The sequence below is a fragment of the Falco naumanni genome, chromosome 1 (assembly GCF_017639655.2).
Source record: "Falco naumanni isolate bFalNau1 chromosome 1, bFalNau1.pat, whole genome shotgun sequence".
NCBI classification, from domain to species: Eukaryota; Metazoa; Chordata; class Aves; order Falconiformes; family Falconidae; genus Falco; species Falco naumanni.
In genome coordinates this window covers 120457827-120482088 of record NC_054054.1, presented here as the reverse complement: position 1 = coordinate 120482088, position 24262 = coordinate 120457827, and the positions used below count along the sequence as shown (strand labels likewise).

The window sequence follows — 24262 nt, the reverse complement described above, 5'->3', positions numbered from 1 at the left end:
TCATGTTTGCTTAGAAGTCAATAAAATTGATGCTTTCTATTTTCACCATTTTAACTTCTCACCACCTTAAGATCTTGTCTATATGCCAAATATGTACAAATATATACATGCTTCAGTATACTGAGGCGCACTGCAGCTCTACCTCTAGCAGTAAGCTTATTTGTTATTACTTAAAAGCAAAAAAAGTTTACACCTATTTATTTCATGACTACATCTCACAGGACATTTCTTTTTCTGCGAGAAGTAAATAATTTATGTAAACATGTGGTTTACTTTAGATATTTCAATTTTCCCCAAAATTCCTGTTACTTTTCCTAAAAAGAAACATGAACAATGGAATAAGAGTCATTGCAATGGTAGTCGGACATTTTTCCAGTTACCTGAACAAAGAAGTACAGAATTGCCAGTGGAACTATAACGACAGCGAAGAGCGGAGTACTTGCTATAATTACAATCATCGTTGATAAAGAGGTGAAGAACGTTCCAAGGAACATCAAGATGGTCGGTGGGATTACTTCATCAATCACGTAGATGTCCTTCGAAAAGCGGTTGATGATTCGGCCGGTTGGAGTGGTGTCGTAGAAGGACTGTGGGGTGTGAAATTTGTTCTCCAGCAGAGCGGCGTGGAGCGTCCGGGCTGCGTTAATGCCTCCCATGGCCAGGGTGAAGGAGCAGATGAGTACTATGAGGCCTAACAGGTAAAGAGGAGATGTGTTAACCACTGAACGTGATGTTCTTTGCATTTGTTTTTTTGCACTGAACATCGCATTTGTTTTGCATTTGCATTTGCACTGACCATTTGCAGCTCTTTGACTCTTGGCAGTTTCTGTCGTGCTACAAGGGTTTTTTTGCTTTACGGTATTCCCTGTCCACCCTTCTCTTACCATGCACATTAGCACTACGGTATTGTGGTCACTGCTGTCTAAGGCCCAGGAACATGTCCTGTAGGGTTTCACCATACTGTCCACCTAAGACAGATGCACAACCGTTTTCCCTCTGCTTTCCACAAACCTCCACAAAGACCTAATGCTACAACTTCACCCCAACCCTTCAGTCTCTTTTGCACCTGTTTAAATGTTTTCTCTCCCATTTACCTTTCTCAAGCTTTCATGTCCCCTGTTCAACCCCAAAAGCGTGGAGCTGAGCTCAAATTCCGTAGCTTCAGATTGCACTACCTCTCTTGCTTAGGATAGGATTTGGGGGGGCAATTTTGGCCCACCAGAAATTGGTGCCATGGCTTTCCCACCTAATTCCTCTTTGCTAAACATTGAGACATCGTGGCTTTGTCTGGTCTCACCCTGCAAGAGGCCCAAGGCAGCATAGACTCCGATGCGCATGGCTGTGTTGTGCTGAGTCCCATTTACCACCGGCTCGTTGGTCCAGTCACTGAGCCACACGTTGGCCCCGATGGCAGCAGCGTTTTGACAGCAATATAGGAAACAGATCACTGAAGAAATGACAGGGCTGACAGCCTTCACATACTGCCAGAACACTGTTAGCTTCACCTGCAAAATGACACACCAAAGCTGGTTTGTACCACTCAGGCAATCAGGATTTCAGACAGAATAAGAGAAGAAAGTTCTTAGTCACTGCTAAGTTCAAAACTGCCCAAACTCTAACAGTTCCTCTCCCTGAGCCCCAGGACAGGGCAATGACTTTCAAAACAAGTCAGAAATTTCTCCAAAATACTCCTTTCCTCCATTTTGAGGAACTGTAGTTTTGTTTTAGTTGTTAATACTATGCCAGAGAAAAAAGAAAAAAAAAAAAGAGGCTGATCAAATAGCAGCAAAGGATGGGTAACAAGAAAAGGAGCCAAGTTTTCCAGGCAAAAGCAGCAACTTGGCAGGCATATCAAGCTCAGGGCTACTTTAGATGGTCTAATTTAAGGGAAAGTGCTGAATATGCTTCCATTCCAGCGTCTTTACAGCAGCTTAAATGAGGTACCAAATGCTAGTGCACCCCCAACAGGAACATAAACACATGATGCTTGGGGCAAAGAGTAAAGATGCTATTGTTAAAGTAGTGCAAAAAGGCAGAGACTCAGGACAAAACTCAGTCTCTAAAAAAGCATTAGAAGGAATAATTAAATGAACAAGTGTTGTTGATTAGGGACTTTGAAAGCTAAAATAATCCACAGAAACAGTTAATTACTTGTCTGTGCCATGGACCACATACATCAGACTAAACAGTACACACTGAGCCTTCCGAAGTGGAGGGAAGGGGCTTTAAACCTTCCTGCTTCTATTCCACCTGCTGCTCCTTTCTGGCCCTTCCTTTTACTTTTGTATTCCCATCTTCCCTTTTTTTCCCCCTTGTCTTCTCCTTTCCCCTGTTCCCATTTCACCCCCTGGCCCTGCTCAGGAAGAGTACAGCCCCTCCTGTGCCTATAAGCATAAAATGCTCTCGAAGATGGGCCGGCAGGTATCGCCTGGGCAGACCAGGCCCGCTGGCACACCGCAGGCAGCTGGCTTGTGTGACCCGCTGCTGTGGGTCATCGCATCGCCAGTGCTGCAGCTGGACTCAACAGCAGCCAAACAGTTTAAAAACTTCACAGTGCTGAAAGCTCTGCAGTGCAAGGGCAGGGCTGACAGAGAGCAGTGCTATGCGGTATCAGGTGACTGTGGCAGGAGCTGCAAGAGATTTTTTTTTTTTTTTTGCTTTTTTCCCTAAGTAGACAGCCCTTGCCAGGTGCAGAAACCTCTGCCAAAATCCCAAATCTGAACGATCAGTGGCCACCAGATTAATGCTTCAGGCCTGCAGTCGTGATTAATACAACACATTTAACAGAACTGGATCAAATGTAAAAATAAAAATTATTTTTTAAAAAACAGAAAAGAAAAAGGTAGAAAAAGGGAGGAGGAAATCAAACCATACCGTTCCCGTTTCAGTGGTTTCAGCCTGAATAAGTTTCTCGTTAAGATTTTTTCTTGGCAGAGGAGGCTCTGCTGGCTTCTTTTCACAGACTCTTCGTTTGGTTGACATTTTGTTGGGACATTCTCCTCCCTCAGAAGATATTACACTAAGCTGCCTAGTTAAAACAAAAGAGTTATTAGGAGAAAAAGGGCATATTGTGGCAGTGCTAAAGGAAAAGTGGGATGCAGCAGACTGGACTTATTCCCAGCTCTTCTGCCGAGTTTCCATGCCAGCCTCACTCACAGCTACGGGTGCTTGTCCCACCCCTCCGGGTGCTCAGTGATGCCAGCAATACAGAGCCTAACAAAGGCTGTGGCAGGGCTTGGGCTCTTCGATGAAGCCTTGTAAAGCCTTCACCCCACGACAGACATTTCAAAGCTAACGCCTGAGCTGCTTTGTTTTCCTATCAACAGTAGCTGGACAGCATCTATGGGTATGGTTTTGAAAACCGTTAAAGATTTGCAAGGTTCCCAACAGAAAGGGGCAATGCAAAGGGTTTATTTGTCACGCAGCTGGTAGCAGTTTAGTGTTGTGTGGGTGAACACATTCAGTGGTGTTACCTGAGAATCACAGCATTGCTCTAAGAAATTGGTTCCATTCAGATTATACAGAGGATTGCGGGAATAGATGTTTGGTCTTCTTCGCATATTGCTCCACATTTATTTTCAAAAGGACACTAAAGCGATTTATTTATAAGAGAAAACTACGGAAACTAAAGCCCAGACTGAAAGGCATGTGGCTAACATCTTTTAGATGCGTTTCACCCCAGATGTGGACTATAAACACGTGAACCTCATGTTTACCTAAGAAACTGTTTGCGGACCTCATTCGTCACTGGTTCATTATCTGCCAGATCAGTGTGGATGCTGAGGGTGTCTTCAGCTAGCAGGACTTCTTCCTCCTCCAGCACTGCAAGACAAGACCACACCTCAGATTTTCTGCTGAATAAAGCAGAAAGCACAGAAAAAGGCGCCTATACAAAGCAAGAAAATCAATACCGCAGCAGGAAAATGATAGTGTATAAACTCGCCCGTAGTTTTGCTTACATCCCTTCTGTGCATCACTCCTAACTAAATTGCAAAGATTTTGAGGCAGGTGGGTGGCCAAATGCAAACATCACATTCCTTTAACGCACCAGAAACATTAAGCAACAGTGTCATAGTTGGTTCTCGCTAAATTCACTTATAGGGCATGCTCTAGGCATGATCTTGGGATGGGGGAGTCACGTCAGGAACTACTGCAAGCCTCTGCTGTTGCTAGAAGATGTCATGCACATTCCTCTCTGCCTGTCTGGAGAGAAGCAATGCTGCAATCAAAGAGCGTGGGAACACTGTCACACAGAGGAAGCATTTACCAAAATGCTTTAATCTTGTACCATTTTATCAGAATCAAACCCAGCTGAAAAGTAACCCAAGATTAAAATGCCATTTGAACTTTGCTACATGAAAAAGACAACATATAAACAGAGAAAAAATACCAGACTGTGGGTAGCCCCTTTGATAGCAAGCCCAGTTTGTTCTTGGCTACTCCATTTTCCTGCTGAGCTTGACCTTGATAATTGTAAAATAAATTCCCAATTTTAAAATAATTTCTAAGACAAGAATTGCTTTTTTCTGGGGCAAACCACATGAAGTTTGAAAGAAATTCATGAAAACATTTAGCAATAATACAGACCTGGCCATAGACAATAATCTTCACAGTAGTGCAGAAAGGCAAATGCCAGATTATCATGAAGAAGCAGGGGATGCTTTATACAGAGAAAATATCTGTAATCTGGCAGACAGTAGAAGACATGTTTTAAGAAAAAGCAAAAAAGCAATACTGTACTTGTTGGTTCATCCTCTTCAATGTCTTCATCAAGTGCATAATTTCGCAGGAATTCTGCAAAAGCCTTGTTTTGTTTCAGAAGGTCTTGGTAAGATCCCATTTCCGAGATTTTGCCATCTACCAGGACAACTATATGGTCTACCTGAGGCAGGAAGCTGATGCCATGGGTCACCAGAATTCGGGTCTGGATAGGGAAAAAAAAAAAAAAAAAAAAAAAAAAAGAGATACATCCCCCCCCCCCCCATCTTTCAGTTGTCACTGGGGGGACTAACACTACTCAGCAAGCCAAACACTACCACATTTTCAGGACAAGGAGTGAGTTATCGTGTCAAGGTGAAATGCCAGGGGAAATATGCCATCCTTGTTAGCCCAGTTAGCTTGGAAATATGTACATGAACTCACTATGCTTCTTCCTGCATGCTGATACAACCATACAGGGAAGTAAACCAACTGAATTATCATTCGCTGTTTCCCTTACGCTAATTTTCTTTGCAGCCCTTCCCTTTTGAGCTCTGATACGGTCCGAGATCACAACAAGAGTAGAAGTGGAAGCAAAGAGATTGTGATTTTTTGGCTGCGTACTGCCAAAGACCTCTGTAAAACCAGTAAGCTGTTACAACTTCCTCACTGCACTGCCTCCAAGTAACAACAAGCAATACCAAGCTGAAAACCTTTACAAGTTTCTGCAAATGCCTTCTTTCTGGAGATCTCACAGCAGGGATTTTAAAAGACAGACCAGGTTTCTGCCTCTACGTGTTCTGACTAGATCACACCACTTCTGGGGATGCCAGAATAGCAGCTCACCACAGTCTACGCTCTGGGGAAAAGGTGTCCACATTGCCAATTAAACACAGAAATTCAGGAATGATTTGGCACTCAAGCCTTGGCAGTGAAATAGTTTTCTTGTCACCCATCAGTGTTTCTCAGTTTGTGTGCATTTTTAAGAGGATCTAAATGCCAGCTTACTTTCCCTTTAAGTACCCCATCTGGACCAATAACTTTATCAAAGATGTGCTTTGCAACATGCGAGTCCACGGCAGAAAGAGGATCATCTAATAAGTAAATGTCAGAGTTGCTGTACACTGCACGAGCGAGGCTCACTCGCTGCCTCTGGCCACCTGAGAGGTTGATGCCCTGAAGAGAGAGAGAGGAGAGAACAAAACATATCACACAACAGCAGCTATGACTTTTCATGGCTCTCACCCAAACACTGGGATGCTAAATTGAAACATGAGACGCTGAAGAGAATAACCCGCTCAGAGCCAGAGACAAGAACAGAACGCCTCTAAATCTGTTCACTGCCAAACTTCCACTCACCCAGCAATCTGGAGACAGAATAAGCCTCTTGCTTAATAAGCTCCTGAAGGGAGCTGTTAAAATGCAGAACTATAAAAAGGAAGACCATCAACCAGGATGTAAAATGCAAACATTCAAAGCAGGGCTGTGGCACCTGGAACATCTTCCACATCTCTCATCTTACATACACATCCACATATCCACCCCATTTCATGAAATCTATCTCAAATTTAGTGGCCTAGGAAAAAAAATTTTCTTTGTTGGTAATCACAGATGTGAAAGTTTCTCATTAAAATGAGGTGTTAAAGGATGATCATATCACTTTTTTACTTGAAGTACGCCATATGTTCCCTCCCTTTTCATCACTACAGGAAAAGGAAGGACTTTATGTATTCTGGACAGATGCACTTTTACAATTGGACAACAAATGGAGGATGCTATGATCTTCCAGGGCTAGAAGTCCAATTACGCATCACTGTACAAACACACACAAAGTTAGGAGCAAGTTTTAAGTCCAACTGCCTTCCACAAAACTGCCCCACATATTTCACTATTGACTGTAGCAGGGCTGCCATTGTAATGATCAAACCAAATCAAGTGCTGGCTTTACAGCATTCTCTCTTTAGCCAGAACAGGAATTGCCAACACATTCTGACCTGGAAAAAGAAAAAATTACCTTCTCTCCTATCTCAGTCCGATCTCCTCCTGGCAGCACTTCCAGGTCAGTTTTTAAAGCACAGGCCTCCAGGACATTTTGGTATTTTTGTTCATTAGGAGCTTGGCCAAACAAAATGTTATCTTTCAGCGTGGCATTCTGGATCCAGGCTTGTTGAGGCACATAAGCGACAGAACCCTAGAACAAGGAAGGAGAAAGGAAACCTCTGCCTTGTAACAAGCAGCAATTCATGCTTACAACTCTAAAATCTGCAGCACGTATATATAGCTCCTATTTGATATACATTCCCATTATAATAGATGTGTGCTAATTGCCAATGCACAGTTGATAGAATCAGGAAAGTTGTTTCATGCCACTGAAGTCATGTTCACGCAACTGAACAGGTGTGGGCAAAACCCAAATAAACATGCAAACAAGCTGATGTAGGGGCAAACAGCATTCCCTCTCCAGCCTGATGTGCATTATAAGCAATGGCAGAGTAAGCAGCACATTTCCATACCATCATTAAACAGCATCCTAAACAATACCAACCTTCACAGCCACTTCTCCTTCCAGCTTTTCCAATTCACCCAGGAGAGCAGACACCAGAGAAGACTTCCCACAGCCAACATGGCCCACAATGGCAACCAAAGCACCGCTGGGGACCAACAGATTTATACTGTGGAGGAAACAGGCTGGAAATTAATTAAACATTAGTTTACTAAAGACATTACGGGTCTTTAAACAAGGGCTGAAATACACAGTGACAAATAAGCCTGACCTCTCCCTGACTGTATATAGTAAGCCTAGCTTGGTCAATGGTCTACTCCCTTTCTTATGTACAATCAACTGAAACCAGAACTGTAGAAGCAAATGGAAACCCAGCATTAATCTATCTTGTTGGCTGTTAAAGCAGTAGGGTTGGTAGCAAGACTTCCAAGAGCCTTTGCTCTGTCATATCAGTCCGTCAGCACATCAAATGGTTAACAACCATTTTGAAAGCAGACAATCTTCCAGAAGTCTTTTGGGTTTTGATTTTAAAACCAAGAGCAATTGTACAAAAGTGGTGAGTGAATACATCCCATCTAAACATCTAAAAATGTTCAAACATCTAAAAATGTTCAAACATCAAGCATCTAAAAAATTTCACTTTAGTACTGTATTTCCAGTGCTAGTAAATAGCGTTCATAACAACACCAGAAAACCCAAACTTCCAATTAAAATCCTACACTGTTTTCCCCACTATTTTCTTAAAGGTACTGCTTTAGGTCCTGGATTTGAAGGTAAACTGATATGGAAATGACTGATGGACACAGTCTCTTTGTCATCACAGTGCCTTTCACTAATGAAATCAAACCAAATTTCTGTTTGCACAAATCCTAATGTAGAACTAGGGCTCTAATTCTTATGCAGAGTCTTACCAAGCAGGTAATTGATGTTTTGAACACCGCCAGAGATTTTTTGTTTGGTTGGTTTGGTGGGGTTTTTTTTTGTGTTGTTTTTTTTTTTAAATCAACATTCACAACAGGAAAACTCAAAAGCACTACAATTATTTCTTTCATTATTCTTTCCCCCTAGCTGACTTTTGCCTTACTGCTACTTTAGGAAGTTACCAGGTCATTTTTAGGCCCAGGTGGCTAGCAATTTGAGCTGGAGATGCCTGGCTCTTTCTGAAATAAACCCCAGAACACTAAAGTCAACCTGGCTGCAGATTTGGTTGCCTGAAACCAAACTGGCTCCTTTGAATTGCTTGCAGGTTATCCATGTAAAACCTGCTAATATAATACACTCAGCACAGCAGCATGAGCTCCTTGGACTGAGAGCTCTAAGAATACTCACCAGGTTTCTGTGATTTTGATCTGACAGCAAAGCATAACATTAAGGAAGTATATGCTTCCAGGCAAATTTTATTTCTAGTCATTCAAATAAGCAAATGAGCAAAACATGCACCTCCGTAGTCTGGAAATGGCCCATCTACAACCACAGGGCTAAGTCTGCCACGAGACTTAAAAGAACAGACCACTGTCAGCACACCCAAGTCCAAACCCAGATATCTTGACTGTCTTAATAATCCATCAGATCAATTTGATTTGTCCAATGCTTCAGTTAAAAAAAGAAAAGTCTATTTAAGAAATGAATGTAGCCTTTCTGTCTTTAAATAGGTAACTGCCTAATGCTAGTCGCTGTGGAGTTAAAGCCTTACAGTACTGTTCTGTAAAGCCTAAATACCATAAGGTATGATGATTAGCTCCATGTTTTAAAAGCAGAAGAGATACACGTGATGTATGGAAATAACCTTTTCCAGAAGCGAGCCTGCAGATACGACTAGACATCTTTCAAACAGACCTCTCAGGAGCCAGAAACCAGGAAGATGCTGTATTGCAATTGCAAGAAAGAAACCTTACTCTTTCAAAGATGGCTTAAGCTCCTTCCCCCAGCTGAACGTCCCATTTGTTACACTGATGGCATGGCCTGTATGACAAAAACACAACAATAGAGAAGGCAGGAAATGTATTATACAGAACAGCACAGCTAAGAGACTGGCAGACAGAGCAATTGTTATTTACGGGTGTTTCACGTATACCGCAGTTCCCTTTTCTACTGGCATGGGAAGCACTGTCTCATGACTGTGGGTCACAAGACAGGCTTGTTTAGCGTGAAAATCACTGTTCACAGCTTAAACTATAGACTGTGAGCTTACAGACCTATGGAGCTGAAACCCTGTCCTGCTTCACCCTGCCCCGGTGAGGCTGGTCCCAACATCTGTTGCTCAGATTCCTCATGCGACTGTGTGCGCAACTGTGCTTAAGAAGCCACTTTCAAGTCATCAGGAGACCACTGCATGGTGTTGACTTCAATGTATAAGATTAAATTTGCCTCTGCGCAGCTTTTTGCTTGCCACACTCAAAAGTTAACAGATCTGCAGGCTTTCTTTACCTCCTGGTGGGGTGGGGTGTATAACAGTAATCGCATGGCAGCCACACAGCCATCCCTCCTTCCCCTCTCTACAGCATCGCACACAAAAGTTTTGAATCACCAAAGTGCATTACATGAGAAAACACTTTTTTTTTTTTTTAAACCACCTGATTTGCTTATTTGTTTTGGGATGCCGTTTCCACCAGAAGAAATCAAAACTGTTTACAATGTTCCCGAGCATTTGTGCAGTGCAAAAGGTTTGAGTCGGTCTTGCTGTCCCTAGTCAGTGGATACACTTCATTATTCAGCGCTGTTAGCATCCAATCCATTGCAGATGCAAACTCACGCCTAATAACTCAGCTCAAAGCTCAAAAATATAGTTAGAAAATTTTTTAATTTCTACATAGCCTGAACAACAAACACACAGTTTTCAAAGCAGCAGCCTCTTTCTTTTTTCAAACCAATACTGTTACTTTCTTTTTGCTTTTTTTTCATAACACAACCAGTGCAAAACAAATGAAAGATGTTTGTTGTATTACAATAGTTTAGAAATATGCTGATGTCTTTACCTGGTGCAATCACTTTTGTTTCCACACAGTTTGGATCAAGTTCATCATGACTCAGGAACTGCTGAATTCTCTTTAAGGAAACACTTGTCTAAGAAAAGAGCGTGGCGTTATTTCATCGTTCTTTTAACGGGGTCTTAATGCTTTTACTACTGAAAAAGAAAGCACGCAGAATGGCTTAAGCTTTCACCCTACAGGCTTCCTGAACAGTGACTCATTCTGTCCCTGCAATCAGTCTCATGATGAAATACAAGCTGCTATCTGTGAAATTTCTCAGACCAAGCTGAGCTCATCTGAGTGAAGCAAAATTCACACAGACAAGCTGACTCAGAAGACGTCAGGCTTTCCAATACAGGGCAGCAGCAGAGAAAGGATATTAGAAAAGCAGCTAACAGGCAGATGCAAGGGATCTCTATTTCAGAAACCAGGGACATCTGGGGTTCTTGTTGTTCAAGTTGTTCAAAACAAGTTACACACCAGCCCGTCCTTACCTGCGCAATGTTGCTAATGACTTGTGGAAGCATATTGAGGGGAAACTTTAAGATATTAAACAAGGAGAGGGAGACAAAAGCCTTTTCTGCATCCAGAATGTTCTTCTCATTCACCGACACGTACACAGCAAATGTTGTCAATGCTACCTGAAAGCCAGAAAGCGAGTTTACTGTGAGACATATGTAATATTTTGACATTTTAAAAAGCAGTCAGGTCTGATAGGCATCGTTGAAATAAACTTATCAACAACAAAAGTGGACAAATTCTTCATTTCTGACCTTTTCAACATGCTTCGGGAACGACAAGTCATGCGAACAAGTTGATACAAAAAAAAGGCACATGGAATACAGTAACTTTCAGGTTACTATGGCTACATTTAGTTGAACTAGGTGATTCAGGAGGTGAACTACAGAACCTGGGTAAATAAAAATGAGAACCGGTTATCTGGCTGTGGTTTGGCTGCATTTCCAGCTCCACCTAACCAAATTTTCCCATCATAAACTGCAGGCTAAGCAAGCAAGACTTACTGATCAATAGGAAAGGGAGTAAAATCCAAGTTACTTGGTTTGGTGTGTGACAGGGACCATCCACTGCAGAGGAACCATCCTAAGCAGTAAACTAACGGTGAGCAGGAACGGGAATGTGTACTTAAGGAAGTGCATTATCGTTAAGGAAACATGAAAGAGGCAGGATCTTGAGGCCGTTAAAAATATTTCTGCAGGGTTGGAGCTTTGATCTCAAGAACAGTTGGCTAGGAATACTTTTGACAAAGCACTTATCTCAATGTTTTTATACACCAGAACCAAAACCCTTTCTGCAAAATGGATCACAGTGCAATGAAGTGGAAAATAGAGGGAAAGAGAAAACTCAGGAAAAAGCGTTTCAGAATTGGCAATGTTTCACTTGGGCTTTATTTTTTACATTAAATCAGTCTTTTTTTAGGTTGCAGGGTAATTTAACGACTCCCTCTCACACTAAAACAAGCGGAGCACTGTAACATGAAAGGTAGAATTGAGAGCTTAAGACAGACATTGTCCTGACTGACTCAATTAATTTTATTTTGGCTATTTTTGCTATTCACAAATATCTCTGAGGTTTCAAATTCTAGTTTCAATTTGTTATGGGAAGTACTTTGAAGTGGTTGGAAATTCTCCCGAGACAGCTATTCCCAGCTTCCACTGGCGGGCTTTATCAAGAAATACTTTAATACCGATTAACAAAAAGGCTCTAGAGAACAAGGAACTTTGCTTCAAAGCATGTGAATAATTTTTTTTAAAAAGTATTTACATTTTATTCCTATGTACATTTAGCAAGCAGAAAGCCTCACACTTATCATTCAAGGATGTGCTTGTACAGCTTAGAAAATCATGCAAATTCAATTTACCAGGAATGGTGCACTGATCCATGCAAAGGTGGACAAAGAATTGAGATAGGCAGATTTTTTCAAAACTCGCAGCTCATTCTTTCGTATCTCCAACACTTTTTCTGAAAATGATGGTTCCCAGGCATACAGCTTCAGCACCTTTATACCACCCAGAATCTCATTCATTAATTTAATGCGGGAGTCTTTATATCGCATTTGTTCCACCTAGGTTATTAGTAAACACAGGAGACAGACTGTCACAGGAATGACTAGAAGAGAGTTTTCAACATGTTTTCTCACAGCTGTGATGGTCCTTGGGCTATTTCTAAAGCAGATGCAAAAGGTAATTAAAGAAAGCCAGACTGTTATCAGGAAGATTACTGTGCAAGTCTGTACCTCCAAAGAAACCAGAAATCAAAGAAAATGGCTGAAAAGCAGATTACAAAAGCTTTCTGCTCATCTCCACTGTTAAGGACTACATTTTCAAAACCACCTTAAAGAAAAACTCAGGCACTTTACAAAAATACTACCCTACTTCTTCCTTTGATCTCTTTAGATTATTTTTTTTCCCTGATACGCATAGTTGTATTTCTTAGGGCATCCTTTGAAAATTGTGGTTGCTCCTAGGGTCTGGTTGTTTGGGGTTTTTTCTTCTACACATCAGAATACAGTGCTTCATTCAGCTACTTTAGAATTTTTTTTTCAAAAAAAATCCCTGCTCAGCTGTATAGACAAAATGGAAAATTGTGTTCATACACACATGCACACCAAGTTATGCAGCTCTGAACACCTTTTAATGAGGCAAGGGAGAAAAGAATTGTTAATACTAAAAAGTCAGCATCCAAAAGATTTAATGGGAAGTCTGAACGTCTCTTTAAGGCATGTAATAATACCACTCTGTTACTAATGCTGTGCTTAAATGTCATAATTCATATTTGTTTTCCAACTCTTACCTTTTCTACATCAACAGCTTGATATTTTTTTAATCTTCCTAACAGTCACTGATAGGTTGCACAGCACAAGCCACTTACTAGATTTTTCCAGCACAAAGCCAGAGGGCACTATTATATAGTTTTTTTCAGCCTTCCTTGACTAGAGACGATTTAGACTACAAAAAAAGGAATAAAGGATCCTTTTACCTTAAGATAATAATTCAAATTTAGCCCAGCTCAGTGGGAGTGAAAGTCAACACTGGCTATTAGCATAAAAAACAAGCTGCCAGGTTTCCGCTCCCATCTCTGAAGTCATTCACGGCTTAAAGAACAGCATTTAGTTGCCCTTTCTCTAGACGCTCCTAGAAGAAGGTACCAGGTGAAGGGATATGGAGACTATGAAACTTCTTGCTAATCCTAGAAGCTGCTCCAGCAGCATGAAGAGCCACTGACTCAGCGCCACACCTTTCCCTTAAATAGCATTCAATTCACTATGGAAAAACTATCTGAGAGGATATAGTTATTAAATAATCAGTACAATCTTACTCATAAGTAAATTAGTGCAAATGGCAGCTCATTAATGGTCAAGACAACCACTGATGCCTTCATTTCTTATAGCACAACTGCCAGTTCAGGTAACTTCACCTTCTTTGCCAGTACCTTACCTGGTACGCTCTGGTTTTTATTGCTATTGCAGAGTTAAATGGGATAAGTAAAACCATCACGGCAACTCCTGCCAGCACAGAAGGCCCTAAAGTCTTGATTGGGGGAAGAAAAAAAAAAAAGAAAAAAAAAGAAAAAAGGTAAGGTAAGTTGTTGTATCCAAGTGCTGCTGTTCCCTATGCCGAGCATTAAAACAACAGTAGGTTACAGAAATGAAAATTCATGTTTCACATAGATAAGTTAAACTCCTCCCAGTGAAGTGTTCTGATTCCACAGAACAACTGTGAGGGGGAGACAGAAAAATATGACAGCATCCACTTTGAATTATTATTATGCTAGTATCGGTGATAGCAGAGTGCTCGCTGGTTTACCTGTTAAGTGGTTCCCAGTGGGAGGGGAAAGTAAGTTTGAACTAATGCAAATACAGAGCTATTGAGCAAATGTAAAACTGGAACAGATAAGCTACATGGAAGGAATTTTTCCATAAACTTCTCTCTGATCTATGCAACACTGAGTTTACCCAGTACCCTCGGTGTGGGCAAAAGCATATAAACTGCTAGCTACTAGAGCTCAGCTTACCAATGAAGCAGTAACTCATAAAGCTGCTGCAGCTTAATGGCTTTCAAGTCTAAATCCATGTGGTCAAGTTGGTGCTACTGTTTTATGCAGTAAAATAGATTCATTGCATAGAAACATTTTAAGCATGAAAGGCAGTGCTCAAGCTGGAATAAACCAGAAACAACTTCACTGTAGCAAAGGAAAAATTATTGTGAGATTTGTTTCATGTTGACTTACACAAAACTTTTTTATATGGCATGATATAATTTTTATACATGGCTTAAGTTTCCTATGTCCAGTGGGTTTTCTTTGGTTTGGTTTTTAAACCATTTCCCTCAAACTCCCATTTGTATCAACTACTGGGAACACTGTGATGAGTCCAAGATGAGTCCCTAACAAAGCATGGTAGGGACAGAAGAGATATAAAGGCTAACTTTTGCTTCAAATGCCTTATCTTGCTTACCAGCTGAACAAAATAATTAAAAGACTAATTGATCGTGTACACCAGTACAAGCTATTTTAATACAAGGCAGAACAGTAAGTTTCTAAAAAATGCAGTGGGTCAAAGTAACAAATAAATAATAAGCTTGCACATCATTTAGATGAATTCTGAAAAAAATGTCACAATGTACCTGCCAGAGGAAATACAAAGCTAGAAATATCTGGAGTGGTGCAGACCACAACATGTTCAGGAAAGTCATAAGGTCCACGAAACGTTGGGCATCCACTGACATCAAGTTGACAATTTCTCCAACAGTAGATGAGCGCTTTGCTGAGTTTGTGATGACTAAGGACTGAGAAATAAGAGAGATTCAGTGGATCCACAATCTTGATACATATGGAGAAACACAGAGAAGAAATCCTCAGTTATTAGCAAAACAAGACACTCCCTGAGAATGTGCTTCTCCAACAAGAATAAAGTAATTCACACCTACATCAACTCCTAATCTCCAAAGAACAAGACTTCATGAAATGGTTTGCTCGTGAGCCCCTCCATCTCAAGCAGTATGTAGCATTCTGAAGAAAAACCTAGTTGCACCTAATCAACTCATAGTACAAACACGCTATTCTCCTGTGTTTATTTTTCTGAATATTTGAAGTGAACCAATATTTGTCTGTGCTGTTTGGTGACCTACCCGTACACATTAAGCTGCTGACTGCTAGAAAATTCTGTGAAGTATAACAGAATTACACCTAAAAACTCTCCAAAATCCCAACCTTTAATATTCCAGGAGGCTATTGTTCTCCAATACGCCTGCTCTTCCCTGACTATTTGAGAACTGAGGCCACTTGCTCAGCTATACACCAGTGTTCTAGCCCATTAAATGCTTCCAGTCTTACCTTTCGGTATATCACTCCAGTGATCCCAGTTCTCAGCCTCATCCCAGTAACAAAGCAGTACTGGAAATGCTGATGAAGTATGAGTGTCTGCAGCACAGCACAGATAAACATCAAAGCCGCAATTAAAAATCCCCACCAGGCTGGGGCATCTTTGTTCTTAATGAAGCTGATTAATACACTGTTTTTCAGAAGATTAGGGAAGGAAAAGGAAAAAGAAACAAAAATAAAAAACATGCAGCAAGTTTAATGGGACATAACACAGCTTCTTTCAACTATGGCATCCTGCCACATCCCCTCTCTAACCACAAAAAGCAAACAGCTCTCCAGGATGCAAGCTGAGTTACGATTTGAGTCAAACAACATTGCAAAGATCCAACAGCAAAACTTTGGCTTTGCCAGCGAGAAAGTCCACTTGCAAATGAGCCTGTAGAAAATGAAATATGACGAGAAACTCTAGGTTTCCCTTGGGATCCAGTGTTTAAACACACAGCTCCCTGTCTGAGCTCTGTTAGGCAGCTCCCCAGGGCAGAAGGTGAATGATAGGACAAAGTAGGACAGTGTAGTAAAGCAAGCGAAACCAGCTCCTTACCCAAATCCTGTTCAAGCTGCCTGAGTCCTTCTGCCTGCGGTGTTTTCCCACAAAAAAGCTAAATTAAAAGACATCCTCCTGGACGGATGCATAAAGAGTTCTTCACTCCTACTTTTTTGGTAAAATGGTAGTACCATTAAACTGGCTGTATCATCTTTTATTAATGAGCCATTTCACACACACCGCTGCGCTCCCTGTGAGACATGCACGCTGCCACATCACAAACTAGCAGAAAAACATATGGCAATGTCCAGTGTTCTCAAAAATCACAACTGTGGTTTCAGCCTACTGACCAGAGTATTGAATTGTCAAAATATGGGAGGAACAGAGATTTGGCTCCAGGGTTCAAATCATCAGCAGGGGGAAAATATACCTGGAAACTACAAATCAGGCCCCCAAAGCCTTGAGTTAGAAGCATAAAGTTGCTACATCTTTTTTTTCCTTCTAGTCCAGAGAGATCTTCCTTCTGCACCGCACCAGTTGTTCATGCTATAAGTGGACAGCTTCAGGAAAACCTCTTCCTCATAGTCCCAGCATGGGATTCAGCAATCTTTTTAGAAAAATAAAACTAACTTATGTGCAACCTGCCAGACAGCCATGGCTTTTCATTTTCTCTTAACACTAGCAGTGCATTTCCCAGGACTGCAAAAATTTAGACTTGAGAAGAAATTCCCCATCATACGTCTTGAGATATCACTGACATCATATCCAGGAATTTATGCAAATTTGAGAAATTCCCAGAATAGATTATATTTAATGTGTTCTCAGAAGGAAGCCAGCTGCCTCCTCTTCAGTAGGAACTCAGGAAGAAGACAGACTGTAAGCTATTAAATGTCACCGTACTGGGTCAGACCCTCTTTTTAGCAAATTTCTGGGTATGTCACAAACCACCCACAGAACAACATGAGCTCAGAACCCAACTCAGCTCCACACTGGTGTTATTTTAAGACACATCCATATAGGAGCAGGGCCCTCTCCTCTCCCCTTTCCCACATACACCTGTGGCCTCCATCCAAACTCCATCCCTCTCTCATGCATTATCAGCACTATGTGCTCTTCCATTGATTCGGAAATAAAAAATAATAATTTGATATAAATGCTGCTGTTTCCACTGCTGATTTTTTTCTTGGTTAATGATTATCTGGTGAAATTCTTACTTTAACAATAATACTAAGAGAAAAAAATGTGGGGATCGTGCAAATTCCTTTATGGATCAGGCTGAACAACTGGTCTCCCTGGAGATGAGAGGTACAGGTGTTCCTCATACAAGGAGAGTCTGAGGACATACTGTTTTTGTCAAGATCTGATGCTCTTTTTTTTCCTTTTTTTTTTTTTTAACAGAACTATAATTTTCTTTCATGTGGAAACTTACTGTAAGTGCCTCACACTTTCGCATTGCTGTGCACAACTAAGAACACATGAACTCATCTAAATGGTCCAAAATCTTTTCCAGATGACAGCGGCATGGCCAAAGTACCACTTAATTGAACATCACGCTTCATTTGTACATCAAGTCACACTACAGCTGCGGCCACCACCAGCACAGGTGGGTATCAGATGTACAGAGAATTCTGGATCCAGCAAGCAGTGCTTCACTTTGATTTCACAAATAATCCTTTAGAAACGGGGAGAAATTGCTTTGGACTGCTGCACGGAGCAACAGGTAATTTGTAATTCAAAGCTGTCGATTGGTGACGGGCGATTTACGACTCTTGCATTTCAGTGAAGCCTGCCCAATTTACAGCTTAGTCCACAATAAAGAACTCCTGTCTTATGGCATTTCAGAGTGAAGGTGAGGGAGCACACACATGCAGCACTGTGAGGGAAACTAGCTATGCATTTCAAAAATAAATACTCCGTGCCAAAGCCAAGCCTCCACAGGGATTGCGCATAGAAACTACTCACACAGTAAACCAACCTTAACAGCTGAGGGTTGACAAAAGAAAGCAGGTCTTGTATTAGCTTGAAGAAGGAACCGATTAAGAAGTACGGCCCAAAGGTCCTCAGCAAAGCTTTGAGAAAGGAAGGCTTTCTGTTGTGCTTTTTGTCTCCGATCAGAACTTCTGCTTCCTCTGGACTGTCGCCAACGTGATTCAGCACATGGTTAGATTTCTTCATATATGTCACATCTTCTTGCCTAGGGGAATGAAACAAGCAATTAGAAACAACTGGCAAAAAGAGTATCTTTGCCCTATGTGTACAGCACTGCAGGAACAGCTAAGTCTGCTCCTTTCTTTGCTCTGCTACTGATTAACAGCAGGACGTTCAACAAGATCTAGATCTGTTCAGGGATAGCCACTCTTGTGTTACTAAGTCTTGTTTTCTTTTCTTTTTCTGCAGTACTCCATAAGCCAGAAAACTCAATCACCGTGGGATGAGAACATGGCCCAAGGAGTAGGAGATGAAGGCTTGACTTCCTTTGGCAAAAGGACAGAGTTGACCTTGAACCTCCAATTTCTCATACACGAATCCTCTAACAGTTGCTATTTACATACCACAAAAGGCACCCTCGCCTAGTCCTTCTGAGCCTGTATTTGTTATTCAATTACTAGTTGCACTAAACCTTTAGCCTTATCTGATCACACAGCAGCTTTCAGAGAAGTAGTCTGAATCCCTCCAGGGAGACAAGCACTGAATCCCACGCCAAGCTAAGAGAGGAAGCAGGCACAGCCCTCTCAAAATACAGTTTTACGTTCCTGGAAACTTGAAAGAGTACAAACCATAGCACCTCCAAAGCTCAGCCATCGCCAGGATCTGGGCCACAGCTATCCCACGTTCTTCCAGGAGAGAAAAATTTTGGTTTAGGTGCCTAAATTTTACCCAGATGACAATTTAAGCATTTAAACCCCGTTTGGCTGTATTCCTTGCTTACCTTGTGCCTCTCTTTCTCCACCTGGAAAATAAGCCAACAAAAGTGACCTCTTCTGCAAAGCTCTTTGAGACTGACTGATGAAGAATGGACCAAACAGATCCCTGCTGCTCTCTAGGGCTTGAGGTGGGTTTTCTAGAAGCACCTTTGGGGTTTAGGTGCCTGACTTCTGTTGCCCATTAATAAAGAGGGAGCGCTCTGGGAAACTATTTCCTCCATGAATTGCTCTCACAGAGCAGCCTGGCAGCTCTTCTACCTGCAAATACCAAATTGCTGTTGTTTCTTGGGGGCTATAGGACCTAGAGAACAATTTCCTGAATGTCAGCTAGGAAGGGTTAAGTCCAGGTGGAGCAGGGAGAAGGAAATGAGCCTGGGGCACATAAGCCTTAAAAGAAGGGACAGATGGAAGAGACACCCTAGAAACAGTGAAGACTTACAAGAAAGCATTTGAAAAATAACTTGTAAGTACTACCAAGTGAGGCTGGATTTATGATTCTTCATAAAGAGGTGCAGAATTTTTGGAGCTGGCTGGCTGCAGAGTCAAATAATTCCAACAGCCTGTGAGCACTCAAAGCAATCACTCTGGCTAACAGTCCACAGGTAGAAACTTGTTCACATCCTTTCAAACAGAGGCGTTGTGCAAATCCCAATTTCTTTACAATAAAGTTTGAGGGCAGGGGGAGAACCTAAACCAGACAATTCTAATTTTTCCCCCCTGACAAGAACAAACAGTGTTGTCTTTGTCCTTCCAGATCAAACCTGGAGAGTTTATAAGCAAAGCCTTATTTTTCTGGCAACCAGGCTGTTAAACTCATTGAATGATTTGGAGAAACAAGAACACTTGCCCCTGGCTTTATGCTATTAAAAATGTTTATTACAGTGAGCTAACAGCAATGCAATAGTTCTCTCTCAGCAAAAAAATCCCAAAGGGAGAAAATGCACATCTAGTGTTTACTACGGGTAGCTAGGTGAGGTCAGGTTTTCAGCAGTGTGTGGGACTGCTCACACCCAGTTTTTTAATCAAAACAAAAAGCCTGTGTTTGGTTTCCAGTATTTATAGCAGGACAGATAATAGATGCTGACTATCTTATGGGAAAACACATAGCTTTCTCCATGGTGATGACAACAAGGCCCTACATCTTCAATTTGTCTTCATAAGCATAGTCTCTAAAAATCAGAAGCTAACTAAAAATGAGGCAAAATGCCATCTCTCTCTTCTCCACCAAGCACAGCTCTAACTTTCGCAGAAGAAATGGCACTTTTCAGTAAAGTGAGCAAGTAGACTTCAGCCATAGGTGCAAAGAGGGCAAAAGCAAAGGAAAAATACTCTTTGTATGCTTTATCTATAATAACAACTTAAATCCACACTGATCTCTCCTGTAACTCAGTCGTAGCAAATGAATTATTAGCAATTATTTAATTCAGAAGACAGCTGCGAAGCAAAACGTAATAAAGGTTTTGTAGGTTTAGGAACAATACAAATGTGATAATCATTACCATAAAATAAGTTTAAAGCTTTAGCTATGCCAGAGTTGCAATGACATAAGTTTTTAAAAATAAAACTACTGGGTACACTGCAAATATTTTCCATGGCACTTTCAACACGTGCACAACTTGACACAGCATTTTTAATGTCCTAAAAGCTTGGTCAGAGCAAATTTAATGAGAAGAGTTAAAAAAAGAAAAAAAGAAAAAACTACTTACAACAGCTCCTAAACAACTACCACTAACGTTATTCGACATGAAGTAATTGAGAATACCTACTTATATTTGAAGAATAAGCACAGCCTCAACATTTTTAGAGTTATGTGAAACCCAGCAATCTGGAGTACAGTGATTTGCTTTGTTTTTGCTCCTTCCCCCATCTTAGAATCATTAATATAGTTGCCAAAAAATTTTACCTGAGCTAAACACAAGCCAGAATTTATGGTTAAATTCATTGCCAACTGGCCCCAGTTTGTGTGAATAATTTCCAAAATGCAATGAACCCCATGACAAAACTCCAGGCACAGTTTCTGGTTTCCTAGCAAAACTTTTCCTGGACCCTAGGCACTTCTGCACAATGGCTGTGCTCTTACTATATAAAAGCCTGGGGAGTAAGATTTATGTCTGTGCAAAAAGACCAGAACCCAGACAATGCATGTTATTCCATACCAGAGACTTTAAGGAAAAAAACAGTAAAAATCCCAAAGTAAAACCACAATGCACATACACACAGAGCACTGGTGGACAAGCTGCTGGTGTTAGTGCTGGAAACCTTTCAGATTTTAGCTGCGAAGTGGAACTCTCCACATCATATTTAGCCTTGCCAAGAACCTTACAACTCTCTCCTAATATTATCACATAATAGGGTCTTTCCAATTTGGCAAGGATATGCACAGAAGAGAACAGAGGAAAGCCTCCACACAGAGAAGAAATTTCTACAATGAAAGGAAATGGAAGCGCAGGCCTCCTCCTTATTGACATTTTTCGTTTGAAACACATTATTATCACATCTATTTGTTTGGAAACATTCTGGAGACTAACCAGTGGGAGAAGGAAATACAGTTGCACAACAGATTCCTTTAGATTAGATTAGAACAGAACATGCAATATAAAGGATATCCTCTTCGGCATGGATGTAACTATATGCAAGTTCTGACCCCCATCCCATTTTCATACGAGTGTATAAGAATATTGCTGCTAACTTTCTAGGCCACAGGAGTAGGGTCTCAGAGGTCTTAAAGTGGGATATCTCCTCCCCTCTGCCTTTCACATGTTTTGAGTTTCTTATCTTTCCTGTACAAAGTGAAGAGTTGCTCACTGCTAAGAGCCTTAAAGCTAAGAATAGTGTCAGGTCAAAAAACTCGCTATGGGGATGATGTGGAAATCCTTTTGGCTTATGGTGCTTAGAAGTTGTGCTCTAGCATAGGAGGGATGCAACTGTGGGGTTAGACATCTACCAGCTCAGTGATTAAAGCTGTTCATTTTCTACAGTCCTACCAATTCAATCCCTTCTGCTTATGCATCTCCAGCCCTTCTCCACATGGTAAATGGCACTACCTGCCCGTGTAGATATTAAGCACCTAGTTAAAAAGTGTGTCAGTGGTACACAAGCCCCAGAGGGCTTCTGCTTGCCTCTGCCTACACGTATTAAAATAAGCAAAGTTGACTGTCAATACGAATGAGGAACAGATAGGTTAAAGAGGTAGGTGCCATTTTTGCTTGGCTTATTTTCAGGGATGAGCAGCTTATTAATGTTGAAATTACTCGGATCGATCTCTGCAGGACTTGTTCATATACTTACTGTTTGCACTCTGCTTTTTCTTTGTTCCACTCTTTACTTAGCTGTTCCACAATAATTTTTGAAGTATCATCTTCATTCAGTGACCACAAGTCTTTATCTTCAAGGGGCCTTTTGTACCCAAGAATTGCCATGCTGCACACATATGGAGAAAAACAGTCCAATTCAGTTTGGCTAACAGTACTTAAAATATCACTAGTAACTCTGGCACTATTAAGCTAACAAAAGTAAGAAAACACACCTCCGAAGAAAGGGTGAAAATTATACCTCCATCTCCCCTTTTTCCTTGTATTGATATTTGCAATTAAGAAAAAAGACATTTTGTAGTTTAGATTACATGTATTTTATTGAGAACATCACTTCAGAACAAAAGGACAATAAAAGCCACCTACTAGAAGCATTTGAATAAAACTCATGTTAAATGAAAACAGTGAAGCTTTAGAAGTGAAAATAACTAAGTCTATCTGGAATAACTGTCAGAGGTGAACAAAATGCAGAAGTGAATCTCAAGTTAAAGAAAACTCAGATTTCTCTGAAAACTACAGTTCCTCAATTGTAAGAGGAATTTTGTCGAGGGATGCAAACATCTAGTTGCCAAGAACCTCGACAGGGAAGCTGAATGTTCAAAACTCTGGAAGTTTAGAAAGATCACACTCTCCCACTAAAAAGAATGAAGATCACAACCCCGTCCAACCACTATGGAAAAACTGGGTCTTAGTACGACCTTTGACAGCTGTTCTACTTCCTTATTGTAGAGTAGTAGTAAACCCAATCTCAAATTTGCATCTTTAATATGCATGCCTTTTAACAGCAGTATCAGTTGGTGGTAATCGTTTGTATAAATAATCCAGTTTACTTTCCCCCTTGGAAGGAAAATGTCCTTATAAAAAAGCATCCACCCATGAACCTCAACAGGAAACGAAATGCACCCTCAGATGGGTGAAAAGTTGCCACAATTAATCTTGTGGAACAGTCTTGCATCCTGGTTTAGGTAATGATCCAGCATGCAGTAAGCACACCAGGCTGTATACCCTATCAGTTACGCCACAGTTGTTCAGAGAACAAGTTTGGGCAGTATAAGCACTCTGAAAGCTGTTCCTAAAAAGGAAAATCCAACATCAACGCCTTACAGAGGAAAAATCTCTGTATTACTAACTCTGTGCCATACATAGCACAAGTAGAACACGGGGTTGTCAGCTGTCCAAGGGCTTGAAGAGAGAAGCTCACCTTGTAAACCACCAAAATGTCAATCTTGACAGGAAGCCTGAAGTTAGCTCTGGACATGGATTCTATAATAAAGTTATGGGGGGAAAAAGCCCACAATAAATAAAGCAAGACATTTAGAAGACAGTTTATTTTGATCAGTTTTGATATATTATATGGTATATTACATGCATGTACCTATGTCCTAATAAGACTTCAAATTAGTTTCTTTCATTTCCCATGTCATATAGAACTCTTTTTAAAAATTGCTTCATATACTGCCTTTAAATCACACTTATATAAAGCGAAATATCATTCTATCGTTCTTGAAATATTCATTTGAAGAAATGAACTCAACTTCTCTCTCAGCTTGGTTCAAACATAAATCCAATTATAGAGACCATTTTATGAACTGGAGAAGAAATTTAACCTGTGACACCACTAATATCTTCTGTTATTAATGTTTTTCCATCTCTATTCTCAACACATATAGAACTCATTCGTTAAGACAACCCTTATAGACTTTAGCTAACTCTAAATGAATGTTAAGCGAGTAGACCACCATCTTCACAAAACCTACTCTTGAAATAATTAATATTACACTTCAATGTTCATAAATGTATTTTAAACTGCTGTGAAGCAGCAAGCAGGTGAGCTACTTGCACTACACAATTTCCAGTCATTACTGATGGCACACATAATGGAAAAAGGCTTCAAACCCCAATATTGCTCTCCATACCCAGTGTTCGTAAGGGGACTACTAACTACTGCAATCTCAACGACAATCCAAAGCTGT

The 24262-nt window shown here is 40.8% G+C and overlaps 1 protein-coding gene across 2 annotated transcripts in view; it reads right to left on the bottom strand.

The window, feature by feature from the left end:
• Positions 1-24262, bottom strand: part of ABCC3 (ATP binding cassette subfamily C member 3) — a 50090-nt gene that overhangs the window by 6834 nt on the left and 18994 nt on the right. For both annotated transcript variants that reach the window (XR_005826026.1, XM_040581818.1), the window contains exons 6-23: positions 23491-23552; positions 22267-22398; positions 18030-18248; positions 15523-15700; positions 14814-14975; positions 13626-13718; positions 12050-12253; positions 10665-10811; positions 10177-10264; positions 9097-9163; positions 7244-7370; positions 6713-6889; positions 5707-5874; positions 4741-4924; positions 3717-3822; positions 2875-3028; positions 1298-1505; positions 381-691 (exon numbers count right to left, since the gene is read on the bottom strand). Coding sequence is in view for 1 of the 2 variants with exons in the window: in XM_040581818.1 (XP_040437752.1) it covers positions 381-691; positions 1298-1505; positions 2875-3028; positions 3717-3822; positions 4741-4924; positions 5707-5874; positions 6713-6889; positions 7244-7370; positions 9097-9163; positions 10177-10264; positions 10665-10811; positions 12050-12253; positions 13626-13718; positions 14814-14975; positions 15523-15700; positions 18030-18248; positions 22267-22398; positions 23491-23552 (2787 nt within the window). In the remaining variant the exon portion in view is untranslated. The remainder of the gene's footprint in view (positions 1-380; positions 692-1297; positions 1506-2874; positions 3029-3716; positions 3823-4740; positions 4925-5706; positions 5875-6712; positions 6890-7243; positions 7371-9096; positions 9164-10176; positions 10265-10664; positions 10812-12049; positions 12254-13625; positions 13719-14813; positions 14976-15522; positions 15701-18029; positions 18249-22266; positions 22399-23490; positions 23553-24262) is intronic.